Source organism: Castanea sativa, chromosome 2, assembly GCF_040712315.1.
Source record: "Castanea sativa cultivar Marrone di Chiusa Pesio chromosome 2, ASM4071231v1".
In the NCBI taxonomy this organism is placed as follows: Eukaryota; Viridiplantae; Streptophyta; class Magnoliopsida; order Fagales; family Fagaceae; genus Castanea; species Castanea sativa.
This window is the reverse complement of record NC_134014.1, coordinates 2,085,994-2,108,697: the sequence shown is the minus strand read 5'-3', so window position 1 is coordinate 2,108,697 and position 22,704 is coordinate 2,085,994. Positions and strand designations below refer to the sequence as shown.

Here is a 22,704-nt window from a genome sequence, read left to right as displayed (position 1 = left end):
TAAAACGCGGCTATAGGCCCCCACTGGCCGCAAACTCCAGATCTTTATTTTAAGAAAATTTATTCGGTTGAGGGGAACCTATAGCTGCTTTTCTAAGCGCAGCTCCAAGCCAGAAGGGACCTATAGCCGCGTTTTTTAAAAACGCGGCTATAGGTCCCCCTCTGGCTGCGTTTACAAACGCAGCTCCAGGCCCCACTTTTTAAAAAAAAATTATTTGGCTGGAGCTGCGTTTGAAAACGCAGCTAGAGGAGGACCTATAGCCGCGTTTTCGAAAAACGCGGCTATAGATTGTGTCTATAGCTGCTTTTTTTAATAAACGCGGCTATAGCTCGCGTTTTTTGTAGTGACTTATCCCTAACTCCATAAATTTTATGGTGAGCAATGTTGTACCTGCAAAAGCAGTTTACTAAGAGTTTGCTCAAGGCTCTAGGTTGGGCACTTGATTAGCAGGAGCTAATACTAATTTTTGTTCCCAAATGTGGATTGAACAAGATCTTTTCAATAAACTTGCTGCTGAAAAGTGACATTATATATGAAGCCCATACATCACAATGTATGGAGAGGACATATGCAGCATGCACCGCATTGCCAATTCATAGGTAGGGTTGGGTGCCACACTTCTTGCCAGGAGAACTACCATGCCATTAAGGGCTAGTAAATAAGGGCTGCAGCTTTTCAAAAATATTTAAAGCTGAACTACTTTGAGAAGTAGCTCTTAATTTGCTTCTCGAAATCCCTGAAAAGCATTAATTGCCTCACAAAACTGGCGAAGAGCATACAAAAACCCTTGGCTGAGATCAAGTTTGCTTCTCATTTTTAAAAGCCAAAGCACCCCTGGAAAAGCTTAAGAAACTAGGTCTCAGTATGGAAATTTTGTAAGATAAATTTGTGTGGGCATTTCGATTAGGGGAGATCGAATTTTAATTTGATTATCATCTTTGAGGATTTTATAATTGAAGGAAATATATGGAGGTTACTTGGGAGATACTTTGACGTACGTACTAAACTTATTATGATAATGTGAGTTGACTTTATAAATTGTGTAGGTTTGTATGTAAGAGTTGGTTTTATTTTAATTTAGTGTTGCTTTTAAGTATTTATATATTGCAACACACGCACACATATATTACCTCTTTATCAATCTATTTTATTTTCAAATAATTGTTTTTATTGTTCTTGCATTAAACCTTTACCTTTTTAAAAAATTGTTTTTATTATTGACCTGTGCTAATTACTGTGTGAATTTTGGTTAAAGGTGCCCCATTTAGTGGCTTAGAATGAAATGAAAGTAGTAGAAAAGAGGTAAATAATGCTTTTGAATTGAGTGGAGGTTTATGATATATACTATTATATAAAGTGTGCGTTTGGATCTTGATTATAGGCTAGCTTAGAGCATCTCCAGCAGATTCTCTAAATTTTTGTAGTATTTAGAGAATAAACAGTAACTTTTATCTTTTAGCTACTTACTTTTTTAAATACACTTTCCAACAGATTCTTTATCCATTCTCTATCTTATTTAAATATTATTTCTTCATTCTTTTTTTATTCTTTTTTTAATATTTCTTTATTATTCCTTTATTCATTCCTAACTGCTATATTTTTCAAATTCCCAATTGCTAAATTTTTTTAATTTCATAACATTTTCAAATTTTGCAGCAGAAAGAGAACAAGAAGAGAGATTTTTTTATTATTTTTTATTTTCTGTTGTTTGATTTTGTTGGTTGATTTCAATGATCTCACGGTGCTAGAATTTGAGAAGACAACAAGAAGAATTCAAGAAAAAATATTAGGCAAAGTCTCCTTTCACTTGTTCTGTGAGAAGCAACAGAGAGAGAGTATGAGAGAAAAAAGAAAGAGAAAGAATTGATATAATAGTAGTTGGTATAATCTTTTAATAAAAAAAAAATCTAATTGTTAATGTACAGTAGCCCATCAAACTTGATGAGCTATTGTTCGTGAGCAAAAAATAAATTGTGATTTAGAGAATTCACTAGAGACCATTTTTTTTTTTTTTTTATTCTCTATTATAAAGATTATTTTGCTTTTACTTGAGCTATTGGAGATGCTTGCTTTTTTTCCCCTACTATTTATGGGTCCCACGTGAGCCCCTTACTTAATTTATTTAGTTTTTTACCTTTTATCTATAATATTTTCAATAAAAAGTTAAATAAGTTGTTTCCAAATAGATACAAAATGAGGCCTTTAATTGGTGTCACATTTTGAACCCTACGACTTGTCAATACATATATGCGTATTATCTATTGGTCAACTTATCTCATTCATTACTAGGCACAAATGAGCAAAGCACTTGTTTAGAAACCTTAACAGGCCATGACGTACTCTTCGTCTAACTCATCAAACCAGTTTAAATATAAAACCAATAATTCCATACACACTAGAAGCAGCAAAATTCACAGCATCCAAGTACTGTAATAATTTCAGTTTTCTTCACCATATATTGCATTACTTAATTTATGATATTTTTACGAAATATTTGATTAAGCTGTTTTTGTTCATCATATTGTAGCTGGATGTGTTTGTTTGATTTTAGTGAGGCTGCTTTAGTGTAATATATATGTCAAAATATAGTTGATTGTAAAGATCAAAAACAGAAGAAGAAGAAAGATGCAAGCAGCTCAAGTTAACAAAGTTGAAGAGCATTTGAAGTAATTGGCTCAGGCAAAGAGGCAGAGCATCAAAACAGAGCATTGGAAGATTTGCAGTGGAGCTTGCTATACAACAGTGGTAGCTAGTACGACTTGTAGTTTATAATTAGATCAATTAGGAGTTGTGTACGTATATGAACACGTGTAATGAATTGATTGGTAGTAGGTGTTGGATCCGTATAATATGGAGTTAGTTAGAAGTTAGTTATTCTATTCTTGTATCAGTCCTGGTGTATATATATACCTCATGTACATTTAGCTTCTAATTAATGCAATTGAATGAAATTTTTCCTTCAATCTTGCTTTTCTCTCTAGCTTGTTCTCATTTTCTCTATCTGTTTTACTTTCCTAGCTCTCTGTTTTCTTATATGGTATCAAAGCTTTGTGCTTTTGTCAATGGCAAACCAAGATCAGACTTCACAGTCTCCTTCTCAATCCACTGCTCATCGTGAGCTTTCTCCAATGGAGGATTCGAAAAGTCTATTTTTCTTACATCATGGAGAGTCACTAGGTGCAATTCTCGTTACTAAGCCCTTGACAGAAGACAATTACCCTACTTGGGCTAGGGCAATGCGTATGGCATTGGATGCAAAGAGCAAGTTAGGTTTTGTGGATGGTTCCATAACAACTTCCATGGCAATTATTCCTCTGGAAAAGATTACCTGGTCAAAGAACAATTCCATGATTTCTTCATGGATCTTGAATTCAGTCGCTCCTCACATCACTGCAAGTGTGATTTACAGAAACTCTGCACTGGAGGTTTGGAATTCACTCAGGAATTGTATCTCACAAGCTAATGGTCAATGGATTTCACAGCTTTAGAAGCAGATTTCAACAATTATGCAAGGAGATGCAACAATGACCACATTTTTTACTGATCTTCAAGCTTCATGGGATCAATTGCTTAATTTTAGGCCTTTACCATGTTGTTCTTGTGGTAAATGTGTATGTGGTGTGAAAGAAAATATTACAACTTTTCATCATCAAGATTCCTTGATGCAATTTCTTAATGGCTTGAATGAGTCCTATTCTCAAGTCAGAACACAGATTCTAATGATGGAGCCAAGTCCCTCAATTGATAAGGCTTTTTCTTTGGTGATACAAGAGGAAAGGCAGAGGGCTTTAGGTTTCAATGGAGGTCCTTTAGTTGATTCAACTGCTCTTGCAGTCAAGACTCAAGGATTCAATTAAGTTGGGAAGAGCACAAAAGGAAAGGGCAGACCTGTGTGCAGTCACTGTGGTAAAGTTGGTCATTTCGTGGAAAAGTGCTATAAACTAGTTGGATTTCTACCAGGTTACAAGAAAAAGGGCAAAGTGTCTATGGCTAATCAAGTCATTCTTGATGGTGAACATGGTCAATTTGAGGCTGCATCACAATCAGGTTCTTTCCCTTTCACATATGAGTAATGTCAGCAGCTGTTGCCAATGCTGAGCTCTCATGCATCTTCTTCTGGTACAAATGATGCTATTCACTCAGCAAATTTAGCTCTTTCAAGTATTTCTTATGCCTTTTTCCAAGATTATGTCTGTCTTAACTCGAAGAATTTAGCTTTTGTTGAAATCCTTCAAATAAAACAGATTATAATAAAGAAACTTAGGTTCTTGATACAGGGGCTACTGACCATATTATCCATTCCATTTCATTGTTTACTAAATACCAGTTCCATCTCTTCTTTTGTTCATTTGCCTAATGGTGAAAAGGTTCTTGTCTCCTTCGCCAAGTTTGAGAGAGCAAAGGTCGTGGTGAGATTGAGGAAATGGAAATGAAAGACAAAATTGGGTTTTGGAATTGAAAGGGTACAATTGAGATTATTGAATAAGAAGAAAAAGTCGACAGTTTTGCCATTTCTTTTATAAAGGAGGAGCAAAAATACTAAAATAGTAACTAATTTTTTTTTTATTCGGCCAAAAAAAAGATATTTATAAATTATATGTTTGGTAATGTGTTTTTAGTTTGTTTAATTAATTTGGTTTTTAGATTTGATTTCTTTTCATTCAAAAAAAAAAAGTTTATCTATCTTTCTTTCTCTCCTCTCATTTTTGTTTGTGAGGATAAAGTTACACAAATTACCATTTTAAGCTAGTTTTCATTGGAAAACCTTTTATGATTTTTTTTTTTTTTTTGCTTTTTTCTATATTTAGTAATATAAAAAATTCAAAAGAAATTTATTTTTGGTCAACGAAAAATCATATTTTGGAAATATATGATTTATTTTTAAAAAAAAAAATTTTGGCTAAAATATTTTGGAAAACAATTTTATCTCGCAACATGCTAAATAAAAGAAGTTAAGAGTCAATATAAGTACTATTGAATACAATTCTATCTCATGTTGAGGCCACTATTAAATTCAAATGAGATCATTTTCCAAAAAGTATCTCATTTTATAAATAACATTAATACCAAAACAAATCGTAGTGTAATTTTATTTTAATTTTGGTTTAGAAACAACTTTATCAAATTTTTTATTGTCAAACACCTCATTTGAGTAATAATTATTTAAAACTCAAAAATTAATATCTACATATTTTTGGCAACAGGGAATATAATTAAACAAAACTACAAATTACAAAGTCTAGCGTGTATGAAATACCCAAAGCATTCGAAAATAATAGGCACAAAATAGAGAAAGTAAAGCTATCACTACGAAGAGACACTTCCTTTGCCAAAAAGTCCCTTGGTTCCTTTCCTGGAAGATGCAGTGGATGTGGACAGGGACTGTTAAACTAATTTTTTTTTTAAATATTATTATATATATATATATATATATTTGTACTAATTTTAGCAATTTTGTTTCATAAAATTACATTTTACTTCCCTTAAACAATATCATTGATTTTTTTAAAAAAATAATGCTATACTCACAAATATTTTACAACATTTATACAAACTGTTATGGTAACAAATTTTTATTGGTTCACATATGAATTCACCACTTTTATCATTTTTTTACTTATCAATAACCGCTTATTACATACAATTTTAAAAAATGTGAGCTCTTACCAACTTTTCCTATCAAACAAAAACGTTGCTATTGTCTTATCAAATAAACTGGGTATCAAACTTTGGTAGTGATCAAAGTATACAACCGTGGCACAATGTGATGAATTAGTTAAGGCATCATGCTATGTAAGGATTGTGACCATAATTTCTGCATCTTGTTCAACGATGAGTTTCCTAATATTTATTATTTGCTAAAACCAAACCTTCATGAATACCCCAAAGTTCAGCAATCATGGCTAGTCTTTTAAAATTAAAGAGTTAAGATATGACTCTCTCATCTTTTGTTGTAAAGGTTTCGATAGCTTATGCGGAGAAAAATGAAATTCATGCAAAGTTTTTAGACGAAAACAATAATTTAACCTAAGACGTGTTAGCTTAAGTATCTCGTAACATTCAAACTACTACTCCTTCATGCACAAAATGTATAACATATTTCTTGATATAATTAAAAAATAATTGTAACATATCTCGTTATAATCAAAATTGGCTAGGACGGTGAAAATTGAGCCTAATTAGGAATGACAGCACTATGGTAAAAGTAAATGCACATTCATTAATATTTTAAACTACGTGTCTGTTTGGAATAGTTTATTTATTTGAAATTGAAAATTTTTTGCTGAAACTATAGAAAAAATGTTAAAGAATAAGTTGAATAGTATAATAGGACTCATGAATAAAATATCAAAAAGTGCAGTGAAACTCATAAATAGTAGCCAAAATTAACTGAAAGTAGAGATAAGCTAAAAAATTCAGCTCATCCCAAACATACAACGAAAAGGAAAAATGTGAGTTCTTACCAACTTTTCCTATCAAACAAAAACGTTGCTATTGTCTAACCAAATCAATTGCGCATCAAACTTTGGTAGCGATTAAAGTTAAAAACCGTGGCACAATGTGAGAGGTGAGTCGAAGAACATAGAAATGTGGAATGCCATGCATCGTCCCTTCAAAAATCAACGAGTGAAAACCTCGAACCATTTGGGCCGTAAACTCACAGCGGGTGGAAAGTTCTGATGAGCCTAAAGTCGTGCCACGTCCATTACATACCGACACCCATGTGTGGACAACTGAGCCCGTGTCAATCAATGACCTTTCGAGAACACAGGATGCCTATTGTAACAAAAAAACAAACTTGATGGGCTGTACTGTAGACACAATAGACTCTACCATAATATGCAAGACGTGGATCCTAAATATCCACTGCTCTGCTTGCTGATCCTCCGACATTCTCTCTATATATATCACTCTGAGACCAAACATAAATGCCACAACCACTTACTAGTTCATTTTCTACTACTTAGTACCTACTTGATCACTTTAGTGAGTTCCATATACAAAAGCTCTTTTGTAATAATGGCAGCCTCATCTGCAATGCAATCCATCTTGGGAAGCCCTTTGACACGTGTAGTTTCAAACAGGTCTACTAGGGTAAACCAGTTTCTAACTATTCCCACTAGTTATGTGTCACCTGTGCCAAGAAATACTAGCAGCATGCGAGTGCGTTGCATGGCAAAGGTAATGAAATGCTACCTCATCGTGAAAAAAAAGAAAAAAAATTTCCTACCTCTCCTTCTTTCTTTCTTCTTCCACTGGTTTCGGTCTAATAGCTGACTACCTCTTCTTTGTTTTTTGTTTTTTGAACAACAAAAGCAATTCTTTGTTTTGTGGTGTTTGTGAGCCCCGCGTAATACTCATTTCCTTCCAAGCTCTTTTGTTTTGTCCCCTTGAATTTAATTTTAAAAAAAAAATTCTTTGTTTTGTTTTTGTGAACCTCACGTGACTCATAATAAAAAGTAAACTTTCAGCCTTTTAATTCCACGGTCACTAAAATTAGAAAAACCATACGACTATAAAAAAACAATTTTACAACTTTTTGACACATCACAATTATAGTGTGATTGATGAAAAAAATATTATGGGCTAATATTTGATTGATGGTTAACCACTCATAATTTACCACGTTAGAATTATGATAAAAAAGTTGTGAAATAATTATGGTCTTACAACTAATCTTAAAATTAACATCTAGTTTTGCCTTCTTCTTTTTTCCTTTCATATTATTACCCTCATTATATTCTATATATAATTGTACTAATAGTCTATATATAATTGTACTAATAGTTGTTGTTGTTGAACTGATATTTGAGATTCAAGATGACCTATTAGTTGAAATATTTACTTATAACTTTAAAATCTTTAATAATTTATTATATGGATTTTTTTTATCAATAATATATATATATATATATATATTTATAAAATAGTGATAAGCCCGAGACGACAAAATAAGCTAATACTGAAACATTCCGTTCTAATGGACAAACTGAAACAGGTCCGAAACGATATTCATAAAATTGATAAAATCTATGCATCATGATATTTTTCTTCTTAGTTTTGTGGAAAATTCAAAATCTAATGGAAATAATTTAACATTCATATTATTATGATATGTTAATTGATTTATAATTAAAGTTCATGACCGTACGATTCTTTGTCTTTACACTTTGCAGAAAGAGCAACCAGAGTTTGTGACAATTTCAACACCCAAGGTAACTACCCTTAACCCAGAGATACTTCATCTCTTTTTTCTCTCTTTTTTTTTTCTTTTTTTTCCCACTCATTAATTTTAGATATACAATAACAATATTTCTTGAAGATCCATTTTTTTACCAAATATTAGTTTAAGCACACAAAATTATTCATTAATTTTTTTCACAACTTGCAAAACAAATTATAATTAGAGCAAAATTATTTTCACAAAAATTTATTATTAATCTAAATTTAATTATGCACAATTTAAAATATGTCACTTTGATTTGTGAAATTTTTGTCTTTTAAGTTTATTCATTTTTTTACTTTTTGAGTAATACTAGAGATACAATTATAACCAGTAATATGGCTTATTCAGATGAAAGCAATATAATTTTTACTTGTTTCTACTAAATAATCATACTTTTATTAAGCTCCAAGCAAAGTAAGTCATGTCAACCTTTATAGAAAATGTTGTTAATAGTTATTGTTTCTACTAAATAATTATACTTTTATTAAGCTCCAAGCAAAGTAAGTCATGTCAACCTTTATGGAAAAATGTTGTTAATAGTTATGTGTATAACATTAGTTAAGAGTATTTTTTGACTTGTGCTTCACCATGATTGACAGGTTAGCACAAACTTCTTAGACTTGTTCGCATTCAGTGGGGCTGCACCAGAGAGGATCAATGGCAGACTAGCAATGATAGGCTTTGTTTCTGCAATGGTAGTGGAGTTATCCAGTGGCGAGGATGTGTTTGCCCAGATATCAAATGGTGGAATCCCATGGTTCTTAGGAACTAGCATTGTACTCACTCTTGCATCTCTGATTCCTTTGTTTAAGGGTATCAGCGTGGAGTCCAAATCGGAGGGGGTGATGACCTCAGATGCTGAGATGTGGAATGGGAGGTTTGCCATGTTGGGTTTGGTTGCTCTTGCCCTCACCGAATATGCTAAGGGTGGAACTCTTATTTAGGTCTCTGATGTACTGACTCAGGCCAACTTGTGTAAATGAATATTGAATTTCCATGTAATTTGGAAAGCAAATTATGTAATCTATTATAAAGGAATAAAAACTTATATACAAACGAGTTTATCAAAATTAGCGGTCCTCTCTAAATATGTTTATCTACTCTCGTTGCTGCCATAACACATAGAAAGATTGGAAAATTTTACGCTCTAAGGTTCACATTAATATTTCAATTTATATTCCTCGTGGCTTGTAGAGTGGATCTGCAATAGAACAAAGTGAATAAAATGTGTATTTTATTAAATGATAATTAGTTAATTACATGCCTTTCATAGTAGATATTTTATATTTATAACTACCTCTCGAAGCGAAACTATGATCTCATAACATGAAATATGTTGATTTTTAGTGGTGCAAGTACGACCCACATACGTAATACAATAGGACTTAATGCGGACATAATATTTGCAAACTTGCATGCATGATACAAATTACAATTTCAAGCTAATTCTCATGGAGATTTTTTTTTGTGAAAATAATTTTTCGTGTTTTTTTATATTTATAAGTAACGTAAAAATAATAATTCAAAAGAAAATTATCTTTGATTAATGAAAAATATTATTAAAAGTATGATTTATTTTTTAGAGATTGTTTTCAACTAGATTTTTTTGGAAAACAACTTTATTTCACGCCAATACTAAATAAAGAAAGTTAAAAAACAATATGGAAACTATTAAAAATAACTCTATCTTATTTTGAGGCCACAACCAAATATAACAAAATGAGATAGTTTTTCAAAAAAAAAAACTCATTTTTTAGATAACATTAATGTCAAAACAAACATAGCATAATTTCGTTTTAATATTGGTTAGAAACAAATTTTTCAAACTTTTTATTGTCACATGACTTCATTTGAGTAATAATTATTCAAAACTCAAAAATAAATACTTAGTACTCTCATGACTAATTGATATTATATATATGTCAAAGCTATTACTACGTTAGATCACTTATGTAATTACTCACTCAAATTTGAGTGTTATCTATCTATCTATCTATCTAAGTGGTTCAATGTTTATGTATTACAAATTTACATAGTCATCAATTCTAAGTCTATTACAGTCAAAATGACCAAAATATTTGTTTGATGCAAGAAATTGAAACAACTAATCCTTTTGTTAAATCTCGACTCAAATTTCCATTTATTTTGACCAAGACCCATTCTCAAACTTTTTTTTTGTTCCTTCTATTTATATCTTTATTAGTTTCTATTTCAATATTGGGGAAACAATTTTATCTCACAGCATGCTAAATAAAGGAAGTTAAGAGTCAATATAAGTACTATTAAATACAATTCTATCTCATTTTAAGGCTACTATTAAATTTAAATGAGATAATTTTCCAAAAAGTATCTTATTTTCTAATACCAAAACAAATCGTAGCATAATTTTATTTTAATTTTAGTTTAGAAACAATTTTATCAAATTTTTTATTGGCAAACACCTCATTTGAGTAATAATTATTCAAAACTCAAAAATTAATATTTACATTTTTTGGCAAAAGGGAATATAATTAAACAAAACTACAAATTACAAAGTCTAGCGTGTATGAAATACCCAAGGCATTCGAAAATAATAGGTAAATAGAGAAAGGGAGATGTGAGTACAAAATTAAGCTATCACTACTAAAGAAGTCCGCTTGGTTCCTTTCCTGGAAGATGCAGTGGATGTGGACAGGGACAAAGCCACCGTTGAACTAATTTTTTTTAAAAAAAATATATTGTATATATGTGTACTAATTTTAGCAATTTTATTTTATAAAATTACATTTTGCTCCCCTTAAACAATATTATTGATTTTTTTTTTAAATAATGTTATACTCACAAACTTTTTTACAATAATTTTACAAACTGTTTTGATAGCAAATTCTTATCGGTTCGCATATGGGCCTACCACTTTCATCATTTTTTTACTTATCAATAATCATTTATTACATCAACAATTTATAAAAAAAAAGTTTGTAACTCTAACATTTTCCTTATTTTAGTGGGCCTAAAAAAATTTATAGATCTAAAATCTTAAACAAAATATACAAGCCTAAAAAAAAAATTAGGAATCAAAGTTTGAAACCACCGCACACAGCCAATAGCAAAGCCACTTCCCCTAAGTCAAAGTTCTGGCTCCGTCCTTGGATGTGGGTTTTCTCAAGAAACTGGAGAAATCATATATCAAAGCACTGCTACAAGGGTGAGATGAATTAGTTAAGGCATCATGCTATGTAAGGATTGTGACCATAACTTTTGCATCTTGTTCAACGATGAGCTTCCTGATATTATTCTTTACTAAAACCAAACCTTCATGAATACCCCAAAGTTCAGCAATCATGGCTAGTCTTTTAAAATTAAAGAGTTAAGATATGACTCTCTCATCTTTTGTTGTAAAGGTTTCGATAGCTTATGCGGAGAAAAATGAAATTTTATGCAAATTTTTTAGACTAAAACAATAATTAAACCTAAGATGTGTTAGCTTAAGTATCCCATAACATTCAAACTACTACTCCATCATGCACAAAATGTATAACATATTTCCTGATAAAATTAAAAAAATAATTGTAACATATCTCGTTATCATCAAAATTGGCTAGGACAGTTAAAATCAAGCCTAACTAGGAATGACAACACTATGATAAAAGGAAATGTATATTCATTAACATTTTGAACTATGTGTCCGTTTGGAACAATTTATTTAGCTGAAATTGAAAACTTTTTGTTAAAACTGTAGAAAAAATGTTAAAAATAAGTAGAATAGTATATTAGGACTCATGAATAGTATCAAAAAGTACAGTAACATCCATAAATAGTAGCAAAAATAAGTTAAAAAGTATAAATAAATTGAAAAATTAAGAACATCCCAAACACACTTACAGACTTTTCCTATCGAACAAAAGCGTTGCTATTGTCTAACCAAATCAATTGCGCATCAAACTTTGGTAGCGATCAAAGTTAAAAACCGTGGCACAATGTGAGAGGTGAGTCGAAGAACATAGAAATGTGGAATGCCATGCATCGTCCCTTTAAAAATCAACGAGTGAAAACCTCGAACCATTTGGGCCGTAAAGTTCTGATGAGCCTAAAGTCGTGCCACGTCCATTACGTACGTACCGACACCCATGTGTGGACAACTGAGCCCGTGTCAATCTATGACCTTTCGAGAACACAGGATGCCTATCGTAACAAAAAAAACAAACTTGAGGGGCTGTAGATAGACACTACCATAATATGCAAGACGTGGATCCTAAATATTCACTGCTCTGCTTGCTGATCCTCCGACACTCTCTCTATATATAATTATATATCACTCTGAGACCAAGCATAAATGCCACAGCCACTTACTACTTCGTTTTCTACTACCTAGTACCTACTTGATCACTTTAGTGAGTTCCATTTACAAAAGCTCTTTTGTAATAATGGCAGCCTCATCTGCAATGCAATCCATCTTGGCAAGCCCTTTGACCCGTGTAGTTTCAAACAGGTCTACTAGGGTAAACCAGTTTCTAACTATTCCCACTAGTTATGTGTCACCTGTGCCAAGAAATACTAGCAGCATGCGAGTGCGTTGCATGCAAAAGGTAATGAAATGCTACCTCATCGGGGAAAAAAAAAAAAAAAATTCCTACCTCTCCATCTGGGTTTCATGCTTTTCTTTCTTTCTTTCTTTCATTCTTTCTTCTTCCTCTGGTTTTGGTCTAGCTACTACCTGACTACCTCTTCTTTGTTTTTTAAACAACAAAAGCATTTCTTTGTTTTGTGGTGTTTGTGAGCCCCACGTAATACTCATTCCTTCCAAGCTCTTTTGTTTTGTCCAGTTTAAACAAAAAAAAAAAAAAATCTTTGTTTTGTTTTTGTGAACCTCAAGTGACTCACAATAAAAATGAAACTTTCAGCCTCTTAATTCCTGTCACTAAAATTAGAAAAAGCATAGGATTATTAAAAATTTTACAACTTTTTGTCACAATTGTGATATGAAAAGTATGATTGGCGAAAAATATATTATGGGTTCATATTTAACTAATGGTTAATTATTCATAGTTTACCACGTTAAAATTGTGATAAAAGAGTTGTGAAATAGTTATGGTCTTAGAACTAATCTTAAAATTAACATCTAGCTAGGTTTGTCTTTTTCTTTTCTTCTTTCCTTTCATATTATTACTCTCATTATATTCTATATATAACTGAACTAATAGCTGTTGTTGTTATTATTATTATTGAACTGATATTTGAGATTAAAGATAACCTATTAGTTGAAATATTTACTTATAACTTTAAAACCTTTAATAATTTATTATATGGATTTTTTTATCAATAATATATATATATATATATATATATATTTATAAAATAGTGGTAAGCCCGAAACAGTATGACAAAATAAGCTGGTACTGAAATATTTCGTTCCAATAAACATACCAAAATAGGGTCCGAAGTAATATGTTCATAACATGGATGAAATCTATACATCATGATATTTTTATACTTATTTTTGTGGAAAATTCAAAATCTAATAGAAATAATTTAACATTCATATTATTATGATATGTTAATTGATTTATAATTAAAGTTCATGATAGTACGATTCTTTATCTTTGCACTTTGCAGAAAGAGCAACCAGAGTTTGTGACGTCGACAATTTCAACACCCAAGGTAACTACCCTTAACCCAGAGATACTTCATCTCTTTTTTCTCTCTTTTTTTTTTTTTTTTCTTTTTTCTTTTCCCACCCATTAACCCTAGATATACAATAACAATATTTCTTGAAGATCCGTTTTTTTACCAATTAGTTTAAGCACACAAAATTATTCATTAATTTTTTTCACAACTTGCTCAACAAATTATAATTAGAGCAAAACTATTTTCACATAAATTTATTTTTAATCTAAATTTAATTATGCACAACTTAAAATATGTCACTTTGATTTTGTGAAAATTTTGTCTTTTAAGTTTATTCATTTTTTTACTTTTTGAGTAATATTAGAGATACAATTATAACTGGTAATATGGCTTGTTCAGATGGAAGTAATATAATTCTTACTTGTTTCTACTAAATAATCATACTTTTAATAAGCTCCAAGCAAAGTAAGTCATGTCAACCTTTACGGAAAATGTTGTTAATAGTTATGTGTATAACATTAGTTAAGAGTATTTTTTGACTGGTGCTGCACCATGATTGACAGGTCAGCATAAACTTGTTAGACTTGTTCGCATTCAGTGGGGCTGCACCAGAGAGGATCAATGGCAGACTAGCAATGATAGGCTTTGTTTCTGCAATGGCAGTAGAGTTATCCAGTGGCGAGGATGTGTTTGCCCAGATATCAAATGGTGGAATCCCATGGTTCTTAGGAACTAGTATTGTGCTCACTTGTGCATCTCTGATTCCTATGTTTAAGGGAATTAGCGTGGAGTCCAAGTCGGAGGGGGTGATGACCTCAGATGCTGAGATGTGGAATGGGAGGTTTGCCATGTTGGGTTTGGTTGCTCTTGCCCTCACCGAATATGCTAAGGGTGGAACCCTTATTTAGGTCTCTGATGTACTGACTCAGGCCAACTTGTGTAAATGAATATTGAATTTCCATGTAATTTGGAAAGCAAATTATGTAATCTATTATAAAGGAATAAAAACTTATATACAAACGAGTTTATCAAAATTAGCGGTCCTCTCTAAATATGTTTATCTACTCTCGTTGCTGCCATAACACATAGAAAGATTGGAAAATTTTACGCTCTAAGGTTCACATTAATATTTCAATTTATATTCCTCGTGGCTTGTAGAGTGGATCTGCAATAGAACAAAGTGAATAAAATGTGTATTTTATTAAATGATAATTAGTTAATTACATGCCTTTCATAGTAGATATTTTATATTTATAACTACCTCTCGAAGCAAAACTATGACCTCATAACATGAAATATGTTGATTTTTAGTAGTGCAAGTACGACCCACATACGTAATACAATAGGACTTAATGCAGACATAATATTTGCAAACTTGCATGCATGATACAAATTACAATTTCAAGCTAATTCTCGATGGAAATTTTTTTGTGAAAATAATTTTTAGCATTTTTTTTTATATATTTATAAGTAGCATAAAAGTAATAATTCAAAAGAAAATTATTTTTGATCAACGAAAAATCTTATTAAAAATATGATTTATTTTATAGAGATTGTTTTCAACTAAATTTTTTTTGGAAAACAACTTTATTTCACGCCAATACTACATAAAGAAAGTTAATAAACAATATGGAAACTATTAAAAATAACTCTATCTTATTTTGAGGCCACTACCAAATATAACAAAATGAGATAGTTTTTCAAAAAAAAAAAAAAACTCATTTTTTAGATAACATTAATGTCAAAACAAACATAGCATAATTTTATTTTAATTTTGGTTAGAAACAAATTTTTCAAACTTTTTATTGTCACTTGACTTCATTTGAGTAATAATTATTCAAAACTCAAAAATAAATACTTACTACTCGCATGACTAATTGATATTATATATATGTCAAAGCTATTGCTACGTTAGATCACTTATGTAATTACTCACTCAAATTTGAGTGTTATCTATCTAGGTGCTTTAATGTTTATGTATTACAAATTTACATAGTTGTCAATTCTGAGTCTCTTACAGTCAAAATGGCCAAAATATTTGTTTCATGCAATAAATTGAAATAACTAATTCTTTTGTTAAATCTCAACTCAAATTTCAATTTATTTTGACCGAGACCCATTCTCATTTTTCCCTTTATTAGTTTTTATTTCTATCTTTTATTCTCTTATCTCATTTTCTCTCATGTAAAATGAATTTTATTTTATTCATGTACAAATTAATCGAAAATAAAAATACTTTGAATTCAAAGAATGGCTGGTACATGAAAAGTTGGACCCGTATTGGTTAGGGGAGTCCTAGCTGCTGAGCTTCAAAGTCTCTTAGCCCACAGCCTGACCATACCCTTTGGGCCAAGTGAATGAGTCTTCACTTATAATGGCTATAGACCCAAAACAATGCTAATTTGGGCTCTTGTATGCAGTGCAGTACTAACAGAGCTCAATGTTAAGTCATGAAGATTAATAGTCTACAGAAGGAAGATTTCTTCTGATTCTCAAAAAAATTCTAGCTGGAACAGCAAGAAGGTGGTGCTAACTCATATATGGAATTTGGAAACAACAGATCACTACAACAAAAATACTATCCTAATGCATTGCATAGTATCATGCAAAGACACTGTCTTATTGTATCTAAACAATCCATACATATGAGTTTTAGTTCTATAGGACTCACATGGATTTCGAATAGGTCTCACATGCAACATTAACCTTTTTTTTTTTAATGTCCAACTAAATTACCTTTCATATAGTTTTAAAAAAGAGTTCTTGCATTTCCTCAATTATTAATGCACGTGTACTAATTTTAATTTCAAATCTAATACGCCGAGTTGCCGACAGAAATCCCTTTGCCTTGGTCTATTTTCTTGCTCCGAGAGAGAGACCCTCATATAATCAAAAAAATATCAAAGTCTCAAAAAAAAAAAAAAAAAAAAAACTAGGCAAATCTAAAAATTATGACTATGCTACAGTATTGTTCAGCTAACTTTTATTTTTGTTTACAGTACTTTCAGCGAGCTGTTCTCAAACGGATAAGTCTATTACAGTCAAAATGACCAAAATATTTTAAAGCCAGCTTATTTTACTATTTAGTTTATTTTTACTACTATTCAGCTTATTTTTGCTATTATTCATGAATCATACTTCACTTTTTAATACTATTTTTGAATTTCACTGTACTATTTCAGCTTTTACTTTTATCTACAATACTTTTTGCAAAAAACAAAAATTAGGGTCTGTTTGGTATCCACTTACTTTACTGAAACTGAAAACTTTTTACTGAAAATACTATAGATAAAAGTAAAAGTTAGCTGAAATAGTAAAGTGAGACCCATGAATAGTACCAAAAAGTGCAGTAGGGCCATTAATAATAGCAAAATAAACTAGATTTTTAATCTGGAGCCAAACTCGCACCTAGGTTGCATTTGTGATAAATTATTTTTGTCAACTTATTTTACTATTTAGCTTATTTTTATTACTATTCATAGGTCCTACTGTACTTTTTGATACTATTTATGGATTCCATTGTATTATTTTAACTAACATTTACTTTTATCTACAGTAATTTCAGTAAAAAATTTTCAGTTTCAACAAAATAAGCGGATCCCAACCCTTAGTGTTCTTTTGGCAAAGATTAGTTTTGCCAACTTATTTTATTATTCAGCTTATTTTTGCTACTATTCACGAGTTCCACTACATTTTTTAGTAATATTTACGAGGCTCATTACAATATTTTTAATAACTTTTATTTTTATTATAGGCACTTTTAGTTAAAAAAAATTTCAATTTGAACCAAATAAGTGAATCCAAACCACCGTAAGTTCAGCTAAATAAGCTGCTGCAAAGAGAGTCATTCCCATAGATGCTACAACCTGAAGCCCAGACACCAACACCATTTCTCAACAACAAAAAATCCCCTACCTCTTGCTCTCTCTTCTGCCATTATTCCTCCGATGCACCGGTGCCACTTATCGCCGGTAGGACTTCCTGCGAGGGCGACTTGATAGGGTTTTTTTGGTCGGATCGTGAGAATTTAAGGTTCGTTGAATGGCTCCGGCACGTAGACGCGGAGCGAAAAACAAGGCCAAGAAGAGGCAGTTAAGTGTGGGCGATCTTGTCCTTGCTAAGGTCAAAGGCTTCCCCGCTTGGCCTGCCAAGGTTTCCCTCTTCTCTCTTTACTACTACTTGCTACTGCTACAGCTACAGCTAGGATTTTTTTTTTTTTTTATATTATTAATTAGTATATGTGTTTCATTGTTTTTGTCAGTAGCTTTTGTTGATTATGTGTTTACAGATTAGCGAACCTGAAGAATTTAAGCATCAGCCTGATCCCAAGAAATACTTCGTCGAATTCTTTGGTACAAAAGAAATGTAAGTATTTCTTACACATTGTGATGTAATTTTATTAACTTTTTTTTTAATGTATGTTTCTTCTTAAAATATTATCTTGGAAAGGCTAAATATTTGTTGTCGTGAACTTAAAAACACTATCAAAGGCTAAATATTAAAAAAACATGTTGACTATTGATAATTCTAAGGAGACTGACGGGCGGGAGCGAGCTTTTTTTTTTTTTTTTTTCTTGATAAGTAATAAGATTTATTGATATAAAAAAAGGGACGCTCTAGTACACAAGTGTATAGGGGTCAATACATCAAGTTAAAAATTCACGTAAATCAAGAAAAGAAGAGAATGATTGGTTTTGCAAAGCTGACAACCAATCAAACCTAATTTGAGGTCTGATATAGATTTCTCGTTATCTGTCAGTTGGCGAGCTATAGTTTGCCTTGGTGATTATAGTATAGACTTTAGCATGCATATGTTTATCATTTAATTTGTAACGACCCTAGGAAGAGCACTAGTGACATCTGCCTTATTATTCTTGTAATCACTTATAAAACCAATATTCATCTAGTAAACACCTTATGTGGGACTTAGCATATGCTTGCATGATATATTCCAACAATATCCAATCAATCAAATACACACAATTTGGGGTATCGCATTCTTGTTGACCAAATGTAATGTTAGATTGAAGTTTTCCAAATTGGTATTATGTGTGCTACACATTTGACCTCATATATTTACATTGAGGTATTGCTGGTCCCTTATCGAGCATTCCCATCTCCCATATCCTATAGCTCTGGTTCGCTTGGTTTTCATAGTGGAGAGAAAAAAAATATTGATGGGGAAAATATGTGGAAGCTAATTATGAATCATGATGTGAAATTTTATGTAGAAATAACTTGGTTGTTTCAGAATTGTGGGGCAGTTCTATGGGTATTGTTTTAAAATAAGAATTTATAGTTCTAATACAGTTCATTGTTGGAATCATGGTAAATTAACTTCAGCCTATCCCTAACTCTATAAATTTTATGGTGAGCAATGTTGTACCTGCAAAAGTAGTTTACTAAGAGTTTGCTCAAGGCTCTAGGTTGGGCGCTTGATTAGCAGGAGCTAATACTAATTTATTTGTTCCCAAATGTGGATTGAACAAGATCTTTTCAATAATCTTGCTGCTGAAAAGTGAGATAAGATAAGAAGCCCATACATCACAATGTATGGAAAGGACATATGCAGCATGCACCACATTGCCAATTCATAGGTAGGGTTGGGTGTCACACTTCTTGCCAGGAGAACTACCATGCCATTAAGGGCTAGTAAATTGCTGCAGCTTTTCAAAAATATTTAAAGCTGAACTACTTTGAGAAGTAGCTCTTAATTAGCTTCTCAAAATCCCTAAAAAGCATTAATTGCCTCACAAAATTGGCCAAGAGCATACAATAACCTTTGGCTGAGATCAAGTTTGCTTCTCATTTTTAAAAGCCAAAGCACCCCTGGAAAAGCTTAAGAAACTATGTCTTAGTATGGAAATTTTTTAAGATTAATTTGTGTGGGCATTTCCATTAGGGGAGATTGAATTTTAATTTGATTATCATCTTTGAGGATTTTATAATTGAAGGAAATATTAGGAGCTTACTTGGGAGATACTTTGACGTACTATACTTATTATGATAATGTGAGTTGACTTTATAAATTGTGTAGGTTTGTATGTAATAGTTGGTTTTATTTTAGTGTTGACTTTTAAGTTTTTATATATTGCAACACACACACATATATTACCTATTTATCAATCTATTTTATTTTCAAATAATTGTTTTTATTGTTCTTGCATTAAACCTTTATCTTTAAAAAAAATTGTTTTTATTATTGACCTGTGCTAATTACTGTGTGAATTTTGGTTAAAGGTGCCCCATTCAGTGGCTTAGAATGAAATGAAAGTAGTAGAAAAGAGGTAAATAATGCTTTTGAATTGAGTGGAGGTTTATGATATATACTATTATATAAAGTGTGTGTTTGAATCTTGATTATAGGCTAGCTTATTGCTTTTTTTCCCCCTACTATTTATGGGTTCCACATGAGTCCCTTGCTTATTTTATTTAGTTTTTACCTCTTATCTACAGTATTTTCAGTAAAAAACTAGATAAGTTGTTTCCAAATGGACACAAAGTGAGGCCTTTAGTTGGTGTCACATTTTGAACTCTATGATTTGTCAATACATATATGCGTATTATCTATTGGTCAACTTATCTCATTCATTACTAGGCACAAATGAGCAAAGCACTTGTTTAAAACCCTCAATAGGCCATGATGTACTCTACCTCCAACTCATCAAACCAATTTAAATATAAAACCAAAAATTCCATACACATTAGAAGCAGCAAAATTCACAGCATCAAAGTATCATTTGTTCATTGTTTACATATTATTGGTATGCATCCTTATTGAAGGTTTTTTTTTTCACTGTAATAATTGCAGTTTTCTTCACCATATATTGTATTACTTAATTTATGATATTTTTAAGATATATTTGATTAAGTTGTTTTTGTTCATCATATAGTAGCTGGATGTGTTTGTTTGATTTCAGTGAGGCTGCCTTAGTGTAATATATATTCTTAATCCTTTAAACATTTTTTTTTTTTTCCAATGGCAACCCCGAGGGGTAGCAAAATTGGCTGAGACGATTAGTCCTCTGCAGGAACCCGTTTGTGTTATCTGTACACTCCAACATGTGATGTTTACTGTTTATTGACATTATCCTATCTGAGATCCACACATTTTAAAGAAAACCCATCAAGTTTTCTTTCTCTTTGGTTTGTGTACGTGGTTATAATTTTAACTGAAAATTTTGTCCATTTTAGGTGTTTAGCGATCTAAAAGATAAGTTGAAACATTCTAGGTCAATTTGTAGGTTAAGTTAATTTGGTAAGAAATCTATGATATACTTTGGTTGTGTGAAAACTGGTTGAAATTCTGTGTTATTTCTCTTATGGGATGGTTCTCCCATCCATTTCTGTTTTCTTTGTGTTTCTTATTGTCTCATTGATTAAGTTGACAACCTCAGGAATTTAGCTTCTTACTTTTACCTTTGGTTACTTCTCCTCCATTCACAGAGTTTTTGTTGCCCCTGCGGATATTCAGGCATTCACTAATGAGCTAAAGAGTAAATTGTCTGCCCGATGTCAGGGTAAAACAGTTAGGCTCTTTTCTCAAGCTGTGAACGAAATCTGTGTGGCGTTTGATGAGCTACAAAATAAGAAATCAAGCGGTTTTAGAGATGGTGCTGATAAATCTGATGTTGGGCGTGAGGCTCTATCTGTTAATGAGGTAGAGGTTGACTTAAAGGTTGAGACAGGTAAGGCAACATACAGTGGAGAAGCTTTGAATGAGTCTTTAAGTGACTCTGGCTCTAAGTTGGGGCGCTGCTCACTGAGACGAGGTGGAACTGACATTCAAGATGTAAAGCCTTCTATATCCTGTACTGCAAATGATAGTTTGTCTCCAGGTATGTCCCCTGAGAAAAACAATAGTAAAAGCGGTGGTGGAAACCGTAAGGAACATGTATTAATGACATCCAGTCCAGATAATTCTTACTTTCCAAAGGAAGAAGCAAGTGATGATGAATTTGTAGAAGATGCTGTTTGCACTAAGCAACATGGTAAGGAACAGAAAGTATTAACAACTGGTAAAAAGATGAAGAAGATGGGTATTGTGTCAAAGAAAAGACATGAAGGTGCTGTTGAAGTACACAAAACTGGTACCTCTGCTGTAATATCATTAAAGGATGGAAGTGATGGTTGTTCTGTTGATTGCACTGAATCTGTTGAGCAATTGAAAGATGGAATTAAGGGCAAGATTGCATCTAGCAGCGTGCGTGAATTTTCTCTGAGCCCTCTTAGAGCAGATTCTGATATCAATGCTGGGAAAAAATCGAAAGATCTGCCAAAAGCTAAAAAACATGTCATTGTTGCTGATAATATGCTGGACTCTGGTGTTGTTTCTGATAAACAGATCAAGGGAAAACTTTCTGGCAAGGAAAAGAGGACCCAAGATAGACAAGGAAAAGGAACTAGCATTGTGCTATGTCTTGCGTCTCTGATTCCTTTGTTTAAGGGAATCAGCATGGAGTCCAAGTCGGAGGGGTTGATGACCTCAGATGCTGAGATATGGAATGGGAGGTTTGCTATGTTGGGCTTGGTTGCTCTAGCCTTCATCGAGTATGTCAAGGGTAGAACCCTTATTTAGGTCTCTGATTTACTAGCTCAGGCCAACTTGTGTAAATGAATATATAGTTTCTATGTAATTAGGAAAGCAAATCATGTAATCCATATTTCAGGAAAAATTAAATTTCAAGTTTATAAAGGAATAGAAGCTTATATGCAAATGAGTCTATCAAAATTAGTGGTCCTCTCTAAATATGTTTGTCTACTCTTATCATTGCCGTAACACGGAGAAAGATTGGAAAAATTTAAGCTCTAAGGTTCACATTAATATTTCAATTTGTATTCCTGTTGGCTTGTAGAATGGATCTGCAACAGAA

General features: G+C 31.9%; 3 protein-coding genes across 6 annotated transcripts; all 3 read left to right on the top strand.

Annotated features, from left to right (window-relative positions):
- The first annotated feature begins 6,943 nt into the window (after positions 1-6,943).
- On the top strand, positions 6,944-9,303 carry LOC142626007 (early light-induced protein, chloroplastic-like). Its single transcript, XM_075799770.1, has 3 exons — positions 6,944-7,182; positions 8,178-8,216; positions 8,827-9,303. The coding sequence occupies exons 1-3, from the start codon at positions 7,021-7,023 to the stop codon at positions 9,169-9,171; spliced, it is 546 nt and encodes a 181-aa protein (XP_075655885.1). The 5' UTR covers positions 6,944-7,020; the 3' UTR covers positions 9,172-9,303.
- A 3,241-nt stretch (positions 9,304-12,544) lies between these two features.
- Positions 12,545-14,867, top strand: LOC142624173 (early light-induced protein, chloroplastic-like). The gene is made up of 3 exons (XM_075797702.1): positions 12,545-12,792; positions 13,820-13,864; positions 14,395-14,867. Exons 1-3 carry the CDS (start codon positions 12,631-12,633, stop codon positions 14,737-14,739), a joined length of 552 nt encoding a protein of 183 aa, XP_075653817.1. The 5' UTR covers positions 12,545-12,630; the 3' UTR covers positions 14,740-14,867.
- A 2,791-nt stretch (positions 14,868-17,658) lies between these two features.
- On the top strand, positions 17,659-22,548 carry LOC142623298 (ENHANCER OF AG-4 protein 2-like). 4 transcript variants are annotated; one of them, XM_075796690.1, is made up of 3 exons: positions 17,659-17,983; positions 18,120-18,196; positions 21,278-22,548. In XM_075796690.1, exons 1-3 carry the CDS (start codon positions 17,873-17,875, stop codon positions 22,407-22,409), a joined length of 1,320 nt encoding a protein of 439 aa, XP_075652805.1. In that variant the 5' UTR covers positions 17,659-17,872; the 3' UTR covers positions 22,410-22,548. The 4 variants fall into 4 exon arrangements, with proteins under 4 accessions (XP_075652805.1, XP_075652804.1, XP_075652806.1 ...); XM_075796689.1 differs by having other exon boundaries at positions 17,660-17,983; positions 18,096-18,196; XM_075796691.1 differs by having other exon boundaries at positions 17,661-17,983; positions 18,093-18,196.
- Positions 22,549-22,704: the final 156 nt, after the last annotated feature.